Raw genomic sequence first — 20,391 nt, forward strand, 5'->3', positions numbered from 1 at the left:
TTATTATTATTATTATTACACAAAGGTAATTAAAATAATACAATTTTAATGTTATTTGCAGTAGCTATATGGGGAATTTAGCGAACAGGCCAATTCAAAAAGTTTCCCAATATGATTTTCCTACAAAAACATATCGACACACATGATTATAAATCACAAAGAAGCAAAATCTAAATAATACTCAAACACATACTCATAATGTAAAGCGACCATGATCATTGCAGAATTAAAGGTTATCAAATACACTTGACACAAGTAAAGGTCCTGAAACACAGCTAAAATATTTCTGAAACAACAGCCAAAAAACAGACTTAACCTACTGATTTCACATATTGTGACTCCATTTCTTTATCACCGTCTTTCATCATATCTTACAAAAACCTTTAAAAAAGACTGGATACATTTTTCCATGCAAGCCTCTAGGCAAACTTTACATTCTTTACAGAAAATATCAAACTCCCCTCATAAAGAAGCCAGAACTAACATAACAGAAGCCTTTGTCAATACATTTGTGTGGGATTTTTGTTTAACTTTGATTTAATGCTGATATTTTGGTTAAATAATCTTATTCTGCTGTGTCCCCATAGGCAGCAGTTGCCTACAGCTTCTTGGAACAGTCCGAACAGTAAATGTCTCCACTGTGAACAACGAATCGCTTTTCCGCCAGGTTGAGCGAACATTTCTTACAGTTAAAACAGTAGTCGTGCCAAGAGCCACCCTCATAGTTCACTACACTCGCAGGCTTTCCAAATCCTGTTGGATGAGAAAAGTGCATTATTCACACAATGCACAGCATTCAAGCAAATAATAAATTGCAGTGTACTTAAAGTTAAGACGTGCGTTTCTGTGTTTGTGCATTCAAACCTGTAATGGGATTCTGGCAACCATTGCACTTTTTGGCCACAGTGCTCTTGTAACAGTCTACGCAGTAGACCTTCTCCTCGTGGGAGGTGAATCGGGTGCCAGACAGGGGTTTGCGGCAGGAGAAGCACACAAAGCACTCAGAGTGCCACGGTTGGTCTTGGTAATTCACACCTCCTGTGGTAATGGGCTGGAGAAAGAACAGCAGACCTCTTGGAAACCATAAACTACACGTGACAAGGTCATTATTTGTTGTGATATATGTGGTAATCTAGCAACAAAGGGTCTGAACTTTGTAACTACGTGGTGATATTTCTCTTCTGGACTTTATTTTCACCTTTACAAAGGCATAACCAGACAGGTGGAATAGTGTTGCTCCTAATCTCATAATTAGATTGTAAGAGTTTAGCCTGGATTTCACACACATTTATTTCCTTGAACTGTACTTCTTTCCTTTATACTAACTTATTAAATAAAAAACAAACTTTTCTGTCTCTTACCTTCTTGCAGCAAGCACATTGCTTGGCGAACTTCTTCTCATGGCAGGGGCTGCAGTAGATGTTGTCGTTTTTTGTCAGGAAACTTTTGGAGCCGATTGGCTTCTTACACTGATAGCAGGTGAAGCACTCATCGTGCCATGAATTGCCTTTGTATTCCACATTCTCATTACCTTCATCAAATTTAAAACAGTCAATTACACATCAATATTTAACACATGCAAATACTTTACAATACATAAATGCATTTGTCAACTTACAATGCATTTACATTTTTTATTAATACGTGTGTTTCTTGGGGTTTGAACCGTTTGATCTTTGCAGTGCTAACATAATGCTTTACCAATTAAAGATGCCAAAGAATGCATTGATACCATAGGTCTCTAATATCTAGAAAGTATGTGGCTTTGCAAAAATTATCCAGAAATGGTTTACATGTTTATTTACAACCCTAGGATTTTTTTCTCTAGAATGAAATTGGCTGTTATTACCTTATTTGGAAGGCTCATGAATAATAATATTGAGCTGTGCTCTGATTGGATGTTTCCCATGAGGCTCATGTCAGTAGCTCACATTAATTAAACAGACCTTATACGTTTGAGCCTCGTATCTCATATTCAGACGAAGATACAAGGTTTACATAAGGAGGAGGAAACAGTCGTGTTTGAGGCTCATGATATGTCATTACCATGTACAGAACTCATCAATGCCTAGGTTAATACAGTTTTACATTCTGTGGCACCTTTAAATCTACAAATAAAGATTACCCACTGTCTTTTATCAGAAAGAATAAACAAGCTTCATTTGTTGACTTATAATGCTGTACCTGCCAGTATGGGCTTGTAGCAGCCATGGCAGCGAGGTGCATCTTCGCGTGAGCTACACTTCCCACACAGGATCCTGTCATCCTTGGTGCTAAAAGACTCCTTGGCCAGGTTCTTATAGCATTTTGCACATCTGAAACAATCCGAGTGCCAGTAACGCCCCTTATGATTAAGTTCCTACAGAATAGGAGATGTTTTAAAATAAAATACAAACTTACTAGTAGAAACAGACATTTGGGAGACACCATATAAACTGTTAGGGAAATTGTGTTAGCGCGATGCTAAATGGTCTAATCAGATTCAATGGATTGTGCTAAGCTATGCTAAAAGTGGTACAGCCAGACCCGGAGATCGGCTGAATGGATTCCAAAACGATAAAAATCAAATGTTTAACTCTAGGGGAGCTGGAAAATGAGAATATTTTCAAAAAAAGTGGAGTGTCCCTTTAAAAGTTGTCCAAATGAAGTCAGTTCAACACACATTACAGCTGATAAATATATTTTTTAAAATATTTACATATGGAAATTTACAAAATATATTGATCTTTACTTAATATCCGAATGATTTTTTGCATGAAAAATCTATAATTTTGATCCATACAATGTATTGTTGGCAATACCCCTGCTTCTTATTACTGGTTTTGTGGTACAGGGTCACATTTTAAAATGGCACTGCAAGAGTTAATCTTGAAGAAATAAAGAGGATAATCTATTCTATTTGCATTTATTCTACTGTCCTCATGTGACAATATTGAGATTTTGGTTAGATTATTCTAGAAGAAGAAAAAATCTCATCACATTTGTACACATTTGGCACAATCACAGCAACCAAATGGCAAAAACATCAGAGTTTCAAACAAAGTTTTTGCAGGCATGTCTGACACCCTACCTCTAAAAAAAACTGACACTAAATCACACTGAAGTACCTTTGAATCAATGCCGATCGACCGTCGACATTCTGCGCAGGTGTTGGCGCAGAACTTGTCAAAGCAACGCCTGCACACTTGCTTCTCGTCCTTCCTCACAAACTTCTTTCCGCTGAGGTCATCGCGGCAGTAAAAGCAGTTGGAGCGTTCTGCCATTGTGACCCTCGAATCTGTGAGAAGCTGTGACAAATATGAACAGTGATTACCCCACCCTGCTCATAAAATTACATCATGTTATTACATTTACATACACATTTACATTTATTCACTTTATTCAAAAGCAACATTTTGCACAAAGAGCCAACAATAGGGTTTACAAAGCTACCTTTACAAGCAGGAATACTATTAAAGCATTATTATTTATTAAAACTGCAAACTTTTCTGTCTAAAAAACACTTAAAATTGTCAAAATATGTACCCCAGCTGTCACTAGAGCTGTACCATTTTAAAAAAGTACAGCTTTGCATCTATAGACTTCATATTACTACCACAAAAATACATATATTACACTCTCAGAAAAAAAGGTACAAGAAGGTACAAAAGTTGTCATACCTTTTTTTTTTAAGTATACTTTTGGTGCATATTGTTACCTCAAAGACACACATTGTTACATTGAAGGTACATGCTGGTACCTAAAAGCTACATATCTGTCCAAAATGATACATATTAGGACCTTTTTACACATACTAACTGTCCCAGTGACAACTTTTGGACCTTTATTTCCAAGAATTTAGTATCTCACAGGTACATATTGGTACCAGCTATAAGTATATTGGTACATATAAGGACCATAATAAAGGGCACTGACAGCTGGTGTACATATTTTGACCACTTTTTGTGTAAAAATCGGCTTTCAGAAGTGTCTCTTTATCTTACCCACATTACCAACACTTATAATAATGATTTGTAATTTTAGATCTCGGGTACGATTTCATGGGAAATGTTAGTTTGACGTCATTTGACCCATGTGAAGATAAGTACGTGAAGTAACCTGCAAGTTTATGTTTTAAATAGAGATGGAAAATTTGGATTGCAGCTTTAACGTTTAATCTAACCTAAATGTATATATGTAGATCATTTTATTTTTTATTTAGAAAAATTAACATTTATCTTTTCTCTCACACTCACATTATGTACCACACCCTAATGTAGGCGTCATCGTGTTCATTGTTTCCTCAGGAAACAGTGGTGTTAGGTCATTTATTGATAAGAGAATGTTTGTTCCGCTTTCCTCCAGGACAAGATCAGGAGGCCGAATTGCCAGATTGCTATGTTTTGTAACCATAGGCAACATAAGGCACACATGTGATCCATTGTGTTCTTGTCTTATCTTGATCAGATAGAGGGCACAGCTCAGCTGTAAACCAGGTTAAGACTGGCCATCGGGGTGAGAGTTACACAGATTGTCTTTCGTTAAGATTATAAATCTCATCGAACTTGGTTACACATTAAATTCATAACAAAAACTCATGCCTAACTCAAATAAACTAAGCCCACGAACTGATATTAAAATAAATTTGTCATGGGATATTAGATTATAGACCATTACTATAAGTGCGTGGATTAAATTTATAAAGATGTTGTTTATCTCACCAAAACAACATCGGCATTGGAGAAAAATGTGTGTTATGAGAACCTTCCCATGCTTTAATTTACATAAAATGAGGGCAAGGTTTTAATCGCTACCTCTGAGTAAAGACAAAACATTACTTGAGGTAAAAATGTGTGGTCGTTTTTTACGTGAGAACACATTCGGAATAGTGAAATATGTCTGGTATGTATGTGGTGAGATCTGGAATGTTAACAGTTCTTTGACAATGTTTAAAGAGGAAACTTTTCACTTTAAGAAATGTCTGGTTAATAATTGAGTGCACATGTGCCTTCTAGGTGAGTTGGATTAACAAATTTGCTGGCATAAACCAAAGTCCCAAAAGCTGGAGAAAACTGGATTTCTCAAAACACACTGGGGCGGTTTCCCGGACAGGGATTAGACTAGTCCTAGACTAAGATAATGTAAGAGCTGTCCAAATATCTTAAACAAAACATCAGTGCCCTTTGTTTTGCTTCAAAATGCACACATGTAATGTTTTTAGTAAGGCATGTTTGTTAAAACTAGTTATATTTTCTAATTAAACTAAGGCCTAGGCTTGTTTTAAGCTAATCCCTGTCTGGGAAACCACCATATTAATCATTACTTTTATTATTTTTATCAAAACCTAACAAGTAATTCTTCTTTAACCTATAGACCAATTTCGTGTTTGCAAACAGAGATGACGTTTTTTGTGGGCGGAGCCAAACTGGTTGCAGAAAGTGACTGCTCCGCAGTAGGGTTGTGAAGTGTTTTAGCATTAAACCGTGATTTTTATGGATCCGGTGTTCTGTCGAAGTCTGATTCCTATATGTTTCCCTTTAATACATGTTTCTTATAGCGTTTTAATCACGTTACGTTTATTTTTTTAGATAGATAAAAAGTTTAAATGGCTTGGCTACTGATATGCATGTATGTAATGTATATGTATTGTTCTTTTTTGCTAAATCAAATATTTTTACAGTCTGAATCGCTAAAGTACATGTAAAAGCAATACTATCATGTATTATATATAATAGCGTTTATTAAATATTTCATAATTTTCATGTTTTCTATTATTTCTTCCTTAATAAATTATAATTGTAACGTGATAAAAACGCTATAAGAAACACATGGAGGGAACAGACTTCGACAGAACACCGGACATCTTCTCTACTTATTTTCTATTCTAATTATTAAAAGATTTCCAGATGATTTCCTTGCTCCATTCTGTCCGTTTAAGGGCTTATTGTAATCATAAACACCTACGTTTATCTTCAAATGATGTCTTCGACGATGGTATTCTATAAAAATGAAAGCCATCTTTTTTGGCATTCTTATTCTGACACTTAACAGCACAACCGGACATTTTCCAGTGAGTTATCTTGCTCTTTTCACTCGTGTCTAATTCATTTCCACTGTTTTTCTGCAACCGCATTGCGCGCGCAGCTTGCAGTGACGTAACTGTGACGTCTACTCTAAATTGGTCTATTGAAGCCGCCATTATGTTCTACGTGTACTGCATTCTGGGTCGATGACGTGTAAAGAATCTTGTGAATTATTATTACGGTTTACTATATTAAAATGTTAGCATGTCGTCTCTCCCACATTCTTACCTCTCAGATCGCCTTTATTATGATCATCTTTCATTTGTATGTTTTCTGTATTGTTCATCATTTATGTTTATCTCCGGTTCATACTGAAAAAGCTCAAAAAGACGATGTTCTTGTATTTTCAATGGCATGCAACTGTCAAGACCAAATAGAGTCACCTGACCTATTTATAACTCTCATCTTCTGTTTCACATAATTTAACAATCTACTAATTGAAGACTTACTAATGTTGTAAGAATCATATACTATACTCTCAAACTGGCGTAATAATCAAGGACTTTGCTGATGTAACATTGCGGCAGCAGGCGTAGTGATATTACTCAGTGCCCAAAAATAGTCCCCTGCTATTGAAAGTAACCGTAAATATGTACCCTAGATGTCGCCTTGGCTACGGCAGTTCATTGGACAGAATGCGTCAACTAGAGCCGCCATCTTGAAACAGGGGAATCCCGCATCAGCGTCATTGTAGGCAATGGTGTAACGGAAATAAAATCACCATAAATCGTCATGAATGCGATTTTCTTGGTTTTCTTTTGGTGCGTTTCAACAGTCAGACATGTATTTAGCATTGAATCCAGAAAAAAATTAAAGTTTTGATATTATGAAAATCTACTTTTTCTAACTATAATGCATAGTGCTAGTAGGCCTAACATCCATACGCAGCACAAAAGTCCGGCATCGTCCATACATTCGAAGTGGCGACAGTTTTGATGCATGCTTAGAACCCGCAAGGCGACATCTAGTGTATATATCTATGGAAAGTCACAATGGGGACTATTTTCGGGCAGTGCGTGATATCACTACGCCTGCTGCAGCCATGTTACATCAGCAAAGTCCTTGATTATTATGCCAGTTTGAGAGTATAGTTCCTAACCATATCTGCTTAGAAAATCGCAACTTTTAATTTACCGTCGGTCTTAGTACTCGATGTCACTACAGAAGAGTCAAGTTTAAAATAGGAAAAATATCAAAACTCTTTGGTTATTTTTTAGCACAATGCTAATGGTCTAATCAGATTCAATTGATTATGCTAAGCTATGCTAAAAGTGCTAGCGCCAGACCCGGTGATCGGCTGAATGGATTCCAAAACGGTAAGAATCAAATGTTTAACTCAAGGGGAGCTGGAAAATGAGCATTTTAAATGTCCCTTTAATAGAACGGGTTTTGACGATGTATTGTGATGTAAAAAAAAGTCTTTCAAGAACAGGATTTTAGATGCAAGATTTGCCAAAAGCAATGCAGCTTTTTTCGTCTGTACGGAGATGCGGTAAACCATTGAACTTCTCTCAGTTCTGTGTTTCTGGTCAGTTGACTTTAATGACAAACCAGAGAGACATTTAGAGCTCACATCTGAGCTCTTTCCAAACAGCGTGTTAAAACAGCCAAAAGCTTTCACTCTCTAACTTTTCTATTTCATGGCCTTGTCTAAAAAAACATGAAACCAATAATGCAAAAACAGGAAATTATGCAATCTGACATGAGCCAGACTTAAACCCGCACCACCCACATGTGCACCACAGCTCAATACTGTACAGTTTGTCAGGTACGTGCACCAACCAACTAACCATTACCTCAAAAGGACATTTCTTTTAAAAAATTTAGGATTTCAAAAACTCTTTCACAATGATCTAGAATTAAATCAAAGGCCTGATGATGTGACCCTGTCTAGGAAAAGAAAAGCCGCTAAATGGGTCACAGTTAAGTGTGAAAAGGTCATTGTTACAGACGCTGATGTAATGGCGTACAGACCATGGATCCATGTTTCAGTCAAACATTTCAAATGATCTCCAGGGAGATGGCAGACTGTTGAGACTGGAATCTAATTTCAGGATGACCTCATACACCAGCATCTGGAACACAGTTGGCCATGCATAGCAGCCAAAGCAAATGTGGGGAAGAACTGGAACGGTCACACTACCACTGGATGAAGTGATATGAGGAAACTTGAGCGCCCGTGAGATTTTAGCAGTTGAGAAAAATATTACAATGCAGGCTGTGTTTTTGTCTCTTTTGCAGTTTGCGTGCATTCGACTTGTTTTTCTCCATTTTTATTTCTTCGTACACTCATAAAAGGGTGCGGCGCGAATACGCTTATAATGAAGGGGACCAAATTAGAAGTTGGGCTATGACATCACCTGCTGGTTCGCTCAAAGCATCACTTTTGCAGTGATTAATGCATTCTCGAAAAACCGCACGAAACGGCAGACACGTTTTAACGCAGACAGACAGGCATTTGTTAGAGTCAGTGCGTGTTTGTGTGGACGTGTAATTTCTGAGACACAAATGGTCCTAGTTAGCACCCAATTTAGGTCATCTTAAATGAGTTTGGTAATGGAATCGGACCTGTTTTACAACTGGGAAAATTGAGGGGGTCTTGGCAGTGTGTTGTGTTGGCATGATGTACTTGCTAAAGAATGTGGTGAAAGCTTGGAAACAGGAAGCCTGTGAAACAGCGGAAAGAGGAACAGGGGAGACAGCGGCCAGCGGTGTAACCCTAGCATTCTTGATCCATGCTCCTAAATGAACTTTTACAATGGAGAAACTCAAACAAGACTACTGTCCCTCTCTAGGTTGCTGGAGTTAAACAGAGGTCACATTTATTACACAAAATAAAAAAATAGTCCCCTGCTATTGAAAGTTACCAAGGGGACTATTATCGGGCACTGCGTAATACCATTGCGCCTGCTGCAGCCATGGTATGGCAGCAAAGTCCTTGATTATTACGCCAGAATGAGAGTATAGTTCCTAACCATATTGGCTTAGAAAATCGAAAACCTTTAATTTCCTGACAGTTTTAGTACACGATGTGACTTCGGAAGGGTAACATTTTAAATAGAAAAAAATATTTTTGAGCGCAAAGCTAATGGTTTAATCAGATTCAATGGATTATGCTAAGCTATGCTAAAACTGGTACCGCCAGACCCGGAGATCAGCTGAATGGATTCCAAAACTGTAAAAATCAAATGTTTAACTCTAGGGGAGCTGGAAAATGAGCATATTTAAAAAAGTGAGTGTCCCTTTAAGGGACACAATAGGTCCTAGGATATAATATTGTACCACAAAAGGTACAATACAGCTTTGAACCTTTTTTTTACAGTGTACACACTTTTAAAAACCGTAAAAAAGCTTTCCCTGGGGCGAAACCTTTTCAAAAGGTACACAATGTAAGAGTTCATATTGGTACCTCACAGGTACATATCTGTATGTAAATAGTACATATAGGATATTTTTAAAGAGTTTTTAAGTAGAACAATAAGCTTGATTCTCATTGGTCGATTGCTGGCATTGCTATCTGAGATATTTCTGGATATGTCAGTTAAAGTGTTTAATAATTGACAGTTTTCCCAGGCAAACTATACCTCCTAAATAGTTGAGCTAGTTCAATGTCTATTTGATTTTTTTATTCATATGATAAATAACTACTCTAACTAGGGAGTTTATGTTTAAATAGTAATTACGCTCACTAATCACAATCTGCTGTCAGGTTTAGTCATCTACGCAGAACGGTGAGCGTGAGCTACGAAAAACAGAAAGTACAAATCCCACGAGTCCTTACCTAAATGTTTCCACATATGCTCTTAAAAATGCCTGAACAAGCAAATAAGTGGAGGAAATAAAACATTTTTCATCTCACAATAATGGAGGAGCATATGCTTTATAGGTCCCTACAGAAATGACTGGGAGTACCGTGGATAAATCCAGGGATAAAAACTGAGTTGGATGTGAGAATAAGCAACAGAGAGATCTGTTGATGGTCTGGGTCAAATATTTTCAGGATGGAGTATTTTTCCTGTTTCGGAGAAATGCAGAGGTTGAATTAAAGCTCTATAATCAGTACTGAGTCCCGTGGCTGGGATATGTTCATGTGCTCTTACAATACATTCCTTGTCTCTTGTTATTATGTTTGGTTACTGTTTTTTTAGTATTTTATATTCAATAAATTCAAAGTGTGTTAAGACAAACTGCCTTGAGCCAACTAAGATTGCCCAAATGAAGACTGGGTACGAAAGCTAAACAAGCCAGAGATGGTATGATAATGGTTTTCCTGTGTGTTTTTTCTTCCTCAGTCAGAATGTGCAACAGTTAATGAGAGACAGTTAAAGACATGAAAGAAATCAGACGTTTTATATTACTTTCATGGGCTGAATTTCACTCTGTGTATAACTGAGACATGAACTGTCCAGCAGAGTTTCCCACCCCATAGGTCCATGCATTCAACTCCAGCTTCTCTCAAGTACACATTTTTAATAGGAACCAGATTTTAGAGCCTGAAAGACTGAATCCAGTCTTTAGCATGGAGAACAGGCCAACACCCCATCTTAAACTTACTGTATTTACATGAATTCACTTTTAGTATTCAGATTCACTGGATACATGATATTTAAAAAAAGCAGACCTGTACATGGCATTATTTTTAATGCACAACTTATATTTTATTAAGTGGATATGCTCAGTTTAAATATATTCAAAATGTGAATAAATAATATGAAGTAGTCGTAATAAATTAACACGTAAATTATGATGGCAGGTCAACGGATTGCAACACTAAACTGACTGAAAGTAGCCTATGTCATTTTTTTTTTATATCCTACTATCAGAAAAGTAATTTTTTTCTTTAAAATAATCGTTGAATACTAGTTTATCGTTTGTTGTTTTAATCCAATATAGGTTTTTGCAAAAATGATTCTCGGTGTTGCGCAATTGCGCGCAACAACTTTGATAAATGTATTTATTATAGTTAAAAATTAGGATTATTACAGATTTCTACAGTAAAAAAAATTAACTTACCTCTGTGTGTGTCTGTTTGAAATAGACAGTGCTGTGATCTGTATCCCGTCTTCTGCAGAGTGCACCGCCACTAGCTTTGCACTTGGACGGATCCTGCGATGGTGGGCTGTCTCTCCATTCAGGACGCAAAAACACGAACTCTACGGCGGTTTCTGAATCCGAAGGATGCAGCCTCCGGAGGTCGCATTTGTAGGCTGCATACGTCATCAAGACTGTCTTATTTCAGAATATTAACAATTATAACGTTAACTATAATTCTACTATAGTCATAACTATATGCTTATGACTTGCGAATGTATTGCTCAGTTAACTTAATAACCAGGCTTAATGACGTATGCAGCCTGCATATGCGACCTGCTAAGGCTGCAGACTTCGGATCGAGAAACGGCCTACTATTGCGAACACTCTTTTCATAAATATGCATAAGGTAATATAAAAGTTATTTCCCATCTACCAATAGGAAAGAATAAGTGGTGAATATTAATTAAAAAACTCTGACGCAAGGTTATTACGCTCCAATGGTGAAAGCTCTGCTCATGAATATTAAACTCGCTCGTTATAGTAGGATTCGTACATATTCGAGACGCAAAATTTGGTTTATTGAAATAAGATATCGAGTTAATTCTTATTTTTTGGGATAAAATGTAGTACTTCGTGTATTATAGTGTTATTATACATGTAGGAATGATATCCATATTTTAAACAGTTGACAAAGGTTTTCCAAATACTGTAGGTCATGGCTCGATCCCATATGGAACACATGATAAGCAATAATTAGCTTTTTTTGGATAAAAGCAAATAACATTCAACAGGTTAAAAAAGTACATCAAATCTTGTTTATTAGATGTTACAGAATGTGGAACATTAAGAAAACTTTAACACTTTCAAATGAGCAACTTTCCTAATGAAATTAATTTTTATAAATATTAATGAGGTAATGATTAGTCAGAGAGCACAGTACAAACACATAGGCACTTATTAATAGACGTTTACCCACATGGATTTACATGTTACAAATTACTTTGACACTGTCAAACCAAAAAACATCAATCTATTCAAAATAGATTTTCTTGACATCACTACACAATTTTTTTTTAATCATCTGTGGCAAATTTAACCTATCTGGCATTAATTATTACATATATTTTTTAAATAAGGAAGAAAATTAGCCACCACAATTATAGAACAACAACAAGTGTCAATCAAACAAATAAATATATAAATATTATACATATGGCACAAAATAATAAATAAACCAATAAAATCATAAATACCATTCCATTTGTGAAAAAAGTGCCACAATAAAGGCAAGAGACTTAGTTAGCATCTGATTAGCACAGACTCAGACTCTGTGCCGTAAGGGGTCAGACAGGGGCGGGGATGGCGGAGGTGGAGGGAAAGACATCAGGGGGTCGTGCGGCTCATCTGTGGGAAGGACTAGACGTGTGCCCCCGAACGCAAGTTCCCTGTCGAGAGGATCATCTGAAGTTCCTGCTAGTGAGTAAAGACCAGCCTGACTCGTGGAGGTGGTGGGTACACCACGGGCATCGGTGCTGACCGTTATGTCTCCGTACATCGAACCCCCTCCATCGTTTAGGATCAACTCTGTGTCTTCATCCTGCAGCCAGCCTGTATTCTGCTCATTGTGTGCACACAATGGAAATAACTTTAATTCATGATTTGCATATGCTCAGTCAATTCTAAATAAAATATGTGATAAAAATATAAACGCTGTATCCTGGCATGAGTTACCTCTTGAATTTCTAAATGGTGGTTTAATGGTCAGTTAAATACAAGTAAGTAAAATAAGGTCATTGGTTTGACTCTCATGTTCAGTTTTTATATCTATATGCTTGACGAATCAGATAACCATTGCTGTCTTTATATAGCATGTATATGTTTTGAAGTTTGACTGTATGTAATTTATGTTTCCACGTACTTTAACTTGCCCAAAATTATTTTAAAAATCTTATGTAAAAACCCATAGGAAATTCCTTCTGGGTTGCCTTTAAATAGATCTCCTGATTGGACAGATCTACAGTGCTTGTGTTATTAGTCTTATATGTAATTAGCAAACAATACCACTGATCAGAAAGTAAATCTATAGTCATACAACAGTGCTGTGTGTGTTTGTGGTGGATTACCTCATAGGCCTGTGAACTGGTCAGACAGCGTGCAATTGGACCACAGCAGGCTGGTAGTGTGGTGGTCAATGGAGGTCCACTATGAGTGAGAATGGGCTTTAAATAACTAAAAAACTGTTAAGGAACTTGCAGATAGACAGTTTTAACCTGTTAAAATGTAAATCAGCTAAAACTAAGGATTTTAAAGACATTGGATCCCGGGTGCATATAAAGGAGTTGTACTATTCATGGTTATCTAATCCTGAGCGCCATCTGCTGTTAAATATTGTAAAAATGAGTATCTTTATAATATACCTGTTTAGACGTTTTATGGTAAAAATGATCTAATATGTAAAGTTCAATAAGCAATCAGATTTTCTGATATGATAAAAACTTATGTATAAACTTATGGTAAATTAAAGACAGCAAGGAAAAACGGAAAAACAAATAAAGGATACTTGTGGTCAAATGTGTACCACAGTCTAAATGGCCAAGCACTTTCAGGCTTGGTGCTTATTTGTGCCATCCCATCTGAAGCTGTGGCCTATAAGAGAGAAGCAGTAGTCATGCAGTCTGTTAGGCTGCCGTTATGGACACTATTTATACAATAAATATTTACAAGTCAAACAGCTCGTATCTGTGCAAGAACTCACAGCATTCTCTTGATCTGTGTCTACTCCCACCCTGTTGAATAAAAAAAAGATGTTGATAATAATGATGTCATCGTGTATAAAAATGCAAACAATCCCTAAATTAGTTTTGGCTTTCCAGATGTAAATACAACTTAAAAAGCACTCACCTGATCTTCATAAGGGACAGCATGGGCGTGGTCCCACCTCCACACACCCAGACAGTGAAGAAAACTATAAGTAGGGTAGTGGAGAACATCATCTGCCTGGCATATGTCGCTGTGTCCCTAATGGAGAGGGCAAAGGCCATGGCCCCTCGAAGCCCTAAAAGTGACATCATACAGGAAACAAAACATCACTACAAGTCACCTACAAGGGTTTATAAAGAATAAAAGCGTGTACAATTGTGCCAGGGCCGTAACCACTATAGTCATTGAGGGGGACCCCAAAATAATCAGAAACTTTGACATTTTGTCACCCCAGTGTACAAGAATTGATTATTGTCTTGAATTGTGCTTCATCAATATGTAACTTTTAAATCGTTTATTACCTGCGAACATCATGACACTTTGGAAATTGGATGCAATTTTGTTCTTCCGGCCCAGATTTAACAGAAAAGACAAAGGGTATATATTAGCAGCCCTGCCAAGAAATATGGCCAGCTAGAAACCAAAGTCACAGTCAAGGAGAACAAGTGAATGTTTACCTATACACAATTCATGTGGGTGGCACACACACACTCAACATACATGTGCACCCATCCAGACCATTGCTTCAAAAGGATACGAATGCGCCAATAATGAAGGTGGGATTGAACACATGGTACTGGAAGGAGAAAAGTGTCAACCCCATGTAAGAGAAGATAAAGTTTTCTGCCAGGAAATCCAATAGCTCAAATAACTGTTTGGGGAAACAGAGGACAATTCGATCAGGATTATGTACAAATCTGTAAAACATGACAAATAGAGCTCTTCAACCACGAGGTGTTGAATGCAAATGTATGAGTGTTCTCTATTCGAGAGATAATATGTGTTACCTGTTTGGTTCTGGTTTTTGATTCGTCCGAAAGGTTGTTGTATGTATAATGAGCCTGAGCAATGCCACAGAACAGCACGGCCACAACGCCTACGAAAACACAGTTAGACAAAAACAAACAGTATTACTGCTTGTTAGGTTAAAACTGACATGAAATACAATACAGCGATGTGGCCTAAATATTCATTGCCAGAATAGCATTATTCATTTTTCCATGATGTCATGTTCAGCATGTGACTATACAGGTAATTCTGACTTTTTGTGGTTACCTATAAATCCACAAGCCTCGGCTAATAGGAAAGTACTCCAGGACATGAGGAAAAATAGGGCCGTTTCCAGCAAGGGGAAATCTCTCAGCTTGGTGAACTTGGTGACCTGTTAAACAGCGCACATTTATAGATCAGGTTTAAATTGATTCTATGGCAAATAGTCAGTTCATGTAAAATATATAGATACCAGAGCTGTCATGACTCCAGTCGCAGCCCCCATTGCAAAAGATCCACTAAAAATTGCCAGGAAAACACCCAGGGACTTAAGCAGGGCACTGCCGTCAAACGTGTTCTGATTGTCTCCCTCGGGCTGATACGCACCTATAGACCTGTTAGCAACAGTGAAAAGGTAATAGTTTTAATTTTGATAAAGGATGTACAAGCTTACAATACACACAAAACATTGTATACTTGAAACAACATAACAAACACCCCATTTTTATTAAAAATGAGTCAGTTCGCTTAAAGGACATAGATGTGTGTTGGCACCGTGTGAACACAACCACCCTACAATGAAAATAATCCACTCACTCCTCCTTTTTTAATCCCCATTAAACCAGAGCAGTCTCATTAAACGTGCTGTTTAGATTATTTTGTTAATGTGACATCACACTGATAAAGCCCCGCCTACGGCCACTAAATGTGTTTGTTAGCATGTAGTAGCACTAATGAGGCTAAATATACTATTTGCCCAGATTGTATTCACAGGAATCACATATCTTTTTATTTGCATTTAACTCATTCCCCGCCATTGACGAGTTTTCTCCTCAATTAAGAGAAAACATTTGTTGGGAAAATGGTGTTCCTGATGAGTTTTTATGGTAATCTGTAGTACCGCGATTATCCACTTACCCAATTTATACAAAAACTGAAGCAAATTCTTTTAAATTAATTTTACACTCCGTGTATGTTTTGATAATTATTCGGAATCTGATCTCTAAGAAAAATTCCTTAAAAAAATGCAATTATTTCAGTTTTTTGCTCAAAAATAGGATGAAACTTAAGATAGGATGAAACTTTTTCCCCCTGTTTTATTTGTTTATTTAATGTTTGTTTGAAAGCAGAGGGTATTTTCTTTTATTTGATATATTTATGTTTATATATTTTTAGAAGAAAATTTTCCTGGAAGGCGTTTTGTGAAACTTTTGTAAAAATCACAAAAAATGCTGGCGGGCAACTTTTCAAAAAAAGGCTGGCGGGGAGTGGGCACACAGATGAAAACAGCGCTTTTTGCTTCCTCCCAAACGGGCATTTTGGACTTGCTATAACAAATGATCTGTGGGGTATTTTGAGCTGAAACTTCATAGACACCTGGCACACCTGAGACCTACATTACAACTTAAAGGGGACAGAGAATGAAAAGAACATTTTACCTTGTCTTTGTTGAATAATGGTAGTCTACCCGCATTCACGAACATACAAAAAGTGCTAGACATGATAAACATCTAAGTCTCATAGAAATTCCTCTTTTAGAAATGTCAGCCAGAAAACGGCCCAATCTGAAAAACTGATGCTTATGATATCACAGGCATCTCACTGCCCCTCCACTTTAAAATAATTGGCTACATTTTTTGAGTGGCAGCAAAGTCAGCCAATCAGTAATGAGATTGCAAGTTAAGCAAGTAGGGGGTGCCAAATAGGTGCAAAACCACTTGTTTAAAATCCCCCACCCTAATAAAGCTATCTGAGAGAGGTTTTTAGGAAGCTTCTAAGGCATTACAGACCCAAACAAAAAAAAAATTGTATACATGTCACATAACAGAACAAGGATAAATACCCCGTTGAATCATTCTATGTCACCTTTAATATGCAATATATGCAAAACATTGGCCCTTTTAAGGTAACTGTGCACTTACGATGACAAGACGATAGCCACTGCATCATTGAGAACGCTCTCCCCGAACATTAATGCATAGAGATCCACATCAACCTTAAGGTCATTGAAAATGGCCAGAACAGTCACTGTAGATGATCAAAAAATGAATGAAAACTCTGAGATCCATTAACAAATGAATCATAGTAAAGTAAACTAAAGAAAATGTAACACATACAGACAACTTGGCTAACTTTCGTTACTGTAACAAATTTACTAATTCAGTAAACTGTAAAAAATTTGCTGTAATAATGCAGCTGGTTGCCAGTAACTTACTGTAGAAGATAAAGACTGAACATATTTCATGTTCATTTAACTTTGAACAAACTGTTGCCAGTAAATAACATAAATGTAAAATCTACAGTAAGTTACTGGCAGCTAGTTGTTAGTAATACCCAGTAATACTGTAATTTCTACAGAATTGTTTTACAGTGTGGGATTAATATAATATTAGAATGAGTTTGTATTGTGCCAATAAAAAGCAAATAAATAAACACCTGGGTCTGTTGCAGATACAATAGCACCAAAGAAAAGACAGTCAGTGAAGAAAAAATCTCCTCCAAGTTGACCAATGGCTTTCATAAACAACACACATCCGTACATCACCAGCCTGTATGAAGGACATGTGCAGAAAAAACAGTGAATGACAAAACCGTATACAAAACAGTGAATGAGAAAAGATTATAAACAAAATCTCACTTACCCTGTAACAAAGCATGATATCATCGTGCCCACAAAGGCATAGGAGAGAATAGACCCCAAATTTCTGAAAAAATGTCTCTAATAGTTTAAACAAACAAAAGTATTACTAAAATAGAAAAGAATGAATCTAGCAAATGACAAAAACGACATTGGGTCTAATTCACTAAGCATGCGTACGCACAAATTTGTTCGTGAAATGTGTGTTCACGTTTTAACTAACAAATCATGATTCAACAAAAACTTTCATACTAAAATGTCTTCAAAATTTTTGAAAAAATATAAGAAGACTTTAGACCACACTTGCGTACCTTTCATATATATCTATGTTATATATTTTATATATACTTTCCTTGTTCATGATTATTAGGTACATGTGGTCTAAGTTGTTCTTTTGCATACATTAAAAATAAATTTTTGTATGAACGTTTTTGTTGAATCATAATTTATAAGTTAAAACTTCCTTATGCACACTTTAAGAATAAATATGTGCGTATGCATGCTTAGTGAATGAGACCCATTATTTCTATTAAACTTTTTTCAGACATATTAAAACAAAATGCAAGTTTTCGTGAAATGTGATGATAATTTTCTTACTCGTTTGAGGCTGTAGCCTGCATGAAAGATGATGGGGGGAAGCAAAATGTTGAAGAAAACCTCAGGATCGAACGTTACCTAAAGCAGGTTTACAGAAAATACATCAAATGTTTATTTGGGAGCAATGTAAAAAGAAGTGGCTGCTGCTAATATGTGATATTTTATAGGATAATGATGACCTATCAGTAATACCTTCCTGAGCATCTCTGCATTAGGCACATCTTTACCCTTGTCGCCTCTGACCTCTCCTTTCAGACTGTACTCGTAGAAACGGCCACTCACGTTCACCAGCAGGACGGCAGGGCTGCTATTCATCGCACAACTGGAGGTAACATTTAAGTCTTGAGGTAAATGGACCCCAAAACGCAGAATCACACCCACTAACAATCCTGGAGAAGATGGATGAAAATAGGCAGCATTATTAGATATAATTTTGCATTCAATGAGAATAAACCCTACTGAAAAATTAGGAACCATCACAGAATTCTAATGGATTTAATGGGAAGTGTACTGGTTTTAATGAAAGCAATAACGGTCGCTGTGGGTCTCTAGTCCTGGTAATGTATGGGGCTGTATTAGTGGGATGCTAAAGAACTAAAAGAACATTACATCCTAGTGAAATACAAGCCAAAACACACTACATAAGAGATTTTGGAATGGTTTTAAACAACTAATGGATGAAAATTGTATTATAATGGAAACCAATTTTTTCTATTTCCTCAGCAGGTAAGTTACTTGTAATTTAAAACAAACTAAACATTAGCAAATATGCTTACTTTTTAATGAAATTTGAGATTAAAGTAAAGAAAATACAGTAAAATAATATTTTCTTTTGTACTGCAAGTGTGGGAGTTGGATGCATTGCATACTGTACTATTTGCAATTTAATTTACAGTACAGTACAATACAATACTATATTAAATTCTACTATACTTTAGTATATTATGTTAATAATTACACTTAATTTTTGCTACAATTTACTATTATAAATACTACAAAGTAAACCACAGCATTTTCACGCGCTGCACCTGACACATTAACTCACATTTATAAGCAATTATGAACTCATGCACAAGAACAACACACTGAATGCGAACATGTAAGTTAGACAGATCCAGATGGTTCGTACCGTAGATCATAGCCAAACCCGTCTCATGTAGAAACCTGAAGCGTCGGTGTTTAAATAACCATATAGTGAGGATAGTGAGGGTGAGTAACATGGTGAATATGAGCAGATCAGTGCTCTCCTGTCTGTGGCTCTCCTCTGCGTTCCTCTCTGTATTCACCGTATCTGTGTTTTCTTCAGCCCGACAAACGGTAATAAAACACATCGCACATAGCAAACGGAGAATTATGGAAGCCATTGAGACTGAGGTGAGTCTCCTTTGAGTTGTCATAGTAAAACTATTTACTGTCGTTGAGTGTTGTGGGATCATGATGTGAATCACTGCTGTCTATTTACTCCCACGTAGGGGCGTGAAGACAGCAGCAAAACATTCATCGAACGGCTGCTTACTTGACCGGAAGTGAGAGATTACAAATTAAAGGACACCAAATAGGACCCGGTCCCTACATTTACTATTTTAATATAATACTTATTTTTTTCACTTTGAGTATAATAAGTAGTATTATTTAGCAAATATCATGACTTTCTTTTATAAAAACAATATCGTTAATTTATTTAAATTTATATATATTTGAATAATATTATGCAATTATATACATACTGTAATTGTAAAGTATACGCATACACTTGCACACACTTATTACGCAATTAATTTGTAATGTAATTTTTTTTACAGTGGCTTTGCTCACTTTAACTTAATATAATACAATCTCTATTTTGCATATAAATGTATATTGTCTGAAACTAATTTAATATCTTTATTTATTATTTAAAACTAATAATTTAAAATCGTTTAGCCTTCAGTTCAGTGTATACACTTTTATATACACTGAAAAAATATCTTGCACTTAAAGGGGACATTTCACAAGACCTTTTAAAGATGCTAAGTAAATCTTACTCCCAGAGTACATATGTGAAGTTCTAGCTCAAAATACCACATAGATAATTTATTATAGCATGTTAAA

At 36.3% G+C, this 20,391-nt stretch overlaps 2 protein-coding genes across 2 annotated transcripts; both read right to left on the reverse strand.

The window, feature by feature from the left end:
- Positions 1–29: 29 nt before the first annotated feature.
- On the reverse strand, positions 30–11,181 carry fhl1b (four and a half LIM domains 1b). Its single transcript, XM_065258021.1, has 6 exons — positions 11,076–11,181; positions 3,108–3,287; positions 2,185–2,359; positions 1,362–1,531; positions 865–1,051; positions 30–753 (listed from the first exon to the last, which is right to left on the reverse strand). The coding sequence occupies exons 2-6, from the start codon at positions 3,261–3,263 to the stop codon at positions 599–601; spliced, it is 843 nt and encodes a 280-aa protein (XP_065114093.1). The 5' UTR covers positions 3,264–3,287; positions 11,076–11,181; the 3' UTR covers positions 30–598.
- A 722-nt stretch (positions 11,182–11,903) lies between these two features.
- slc9a6b (solute carrier family 9 member 6b) lies at positions 11,904–19,822 on the reverse strand. Its single transcript, XM_065258015.2, has 16 exons — positions 19,430–19,822; positions 18,493–18,689; positions 18,301–18,378; positions 17,708–17,784; positions 17,502–17,614; positions 16,988–17,093; positions 15,319–15,460; positions 15,132–15,237; positions 14,864–14,952; positions 14,614–14,727; positions 14,378–14,489; positions 13,998–14,151; positions 13,852–13,882; positions 13,657–13,742; positions 13,220–13,325; positions 11,904–12,711 (listed from the first exon to the last, which is right to left on the reverse strand). The coding sequence occupies exons 1-16, from the start codon at positions 19,734–19,736 to the stop codon at positions 12,418–12,420; spliced, it is 2,112 nt and encodes a 703-aa protein (XP_065114087.1). The 5' UTR covers positions 19,737–19,822; the 3' UTR covers positions 11,904–12,417.
- Positions 19,823–20,391: the final 569 nt, after the last annotated feature.

Source organism: Paramisgurnus dabryanus, chromosome 10 (assembly GCF_030506205.2).
Source record: "Paramisgurnus dabryanus chromosome 10, PD_genome_1.1, whole genome shotgun sequence".
Lineage (NCBI taxonomy): Eukaryota > Metazoa > Chordata > Actinopteri > Cypriniformes > Cobitidae > Paramisgurnus > Paramisgurnus dabryanus.

Excerpts from the sequence above, each read along its gene's own strand:
- fhl1b (XM_065258021.1), bottom strand. The coding sequence starts at position 3,263 with ATGGCAGAACGCTCCAACTGCTTTTACTGCCGCGATGACCTCAGCGGA. Across the intron at positions 1,532-2,184 it reads CTACAAGCCCATACTGGCAG|GTAATGAGAATGTGGAATAC; the intron begins GTACAGCATTAT and ends AATTTGATGAAG. Across the intron at positions 1,052-1,361 it reads AATGTGCTTGCTGCAAGAAG|CCCATTACCACAGGAGGTGT; the intron begins GTAAGAGACAGA and ends TTCTTTCTCCAG.
- slc9a6b (XM_065258015.2), bottom strand. The coding sequence starts at position 19,736 with ATGATCCCACAACACTCAACGACAGTAAATAGTTTTACTATGACAACT. Across the intron at positions 17,785-18,300 it reads CAGGCTACAGCCTCAAACGA|AGACATTTTTTCAGAAATTT; the intron begins GTAAGAAAATTA and ends TTAAACTATTAG. Across the intron at positions 14,728-14,863 it reads CAAAAACCAGAACCAAACAG|TTATTTGAGCTATTGGATTT; the intron begins GTAACACATATT and ends TTCCCCAAACAG.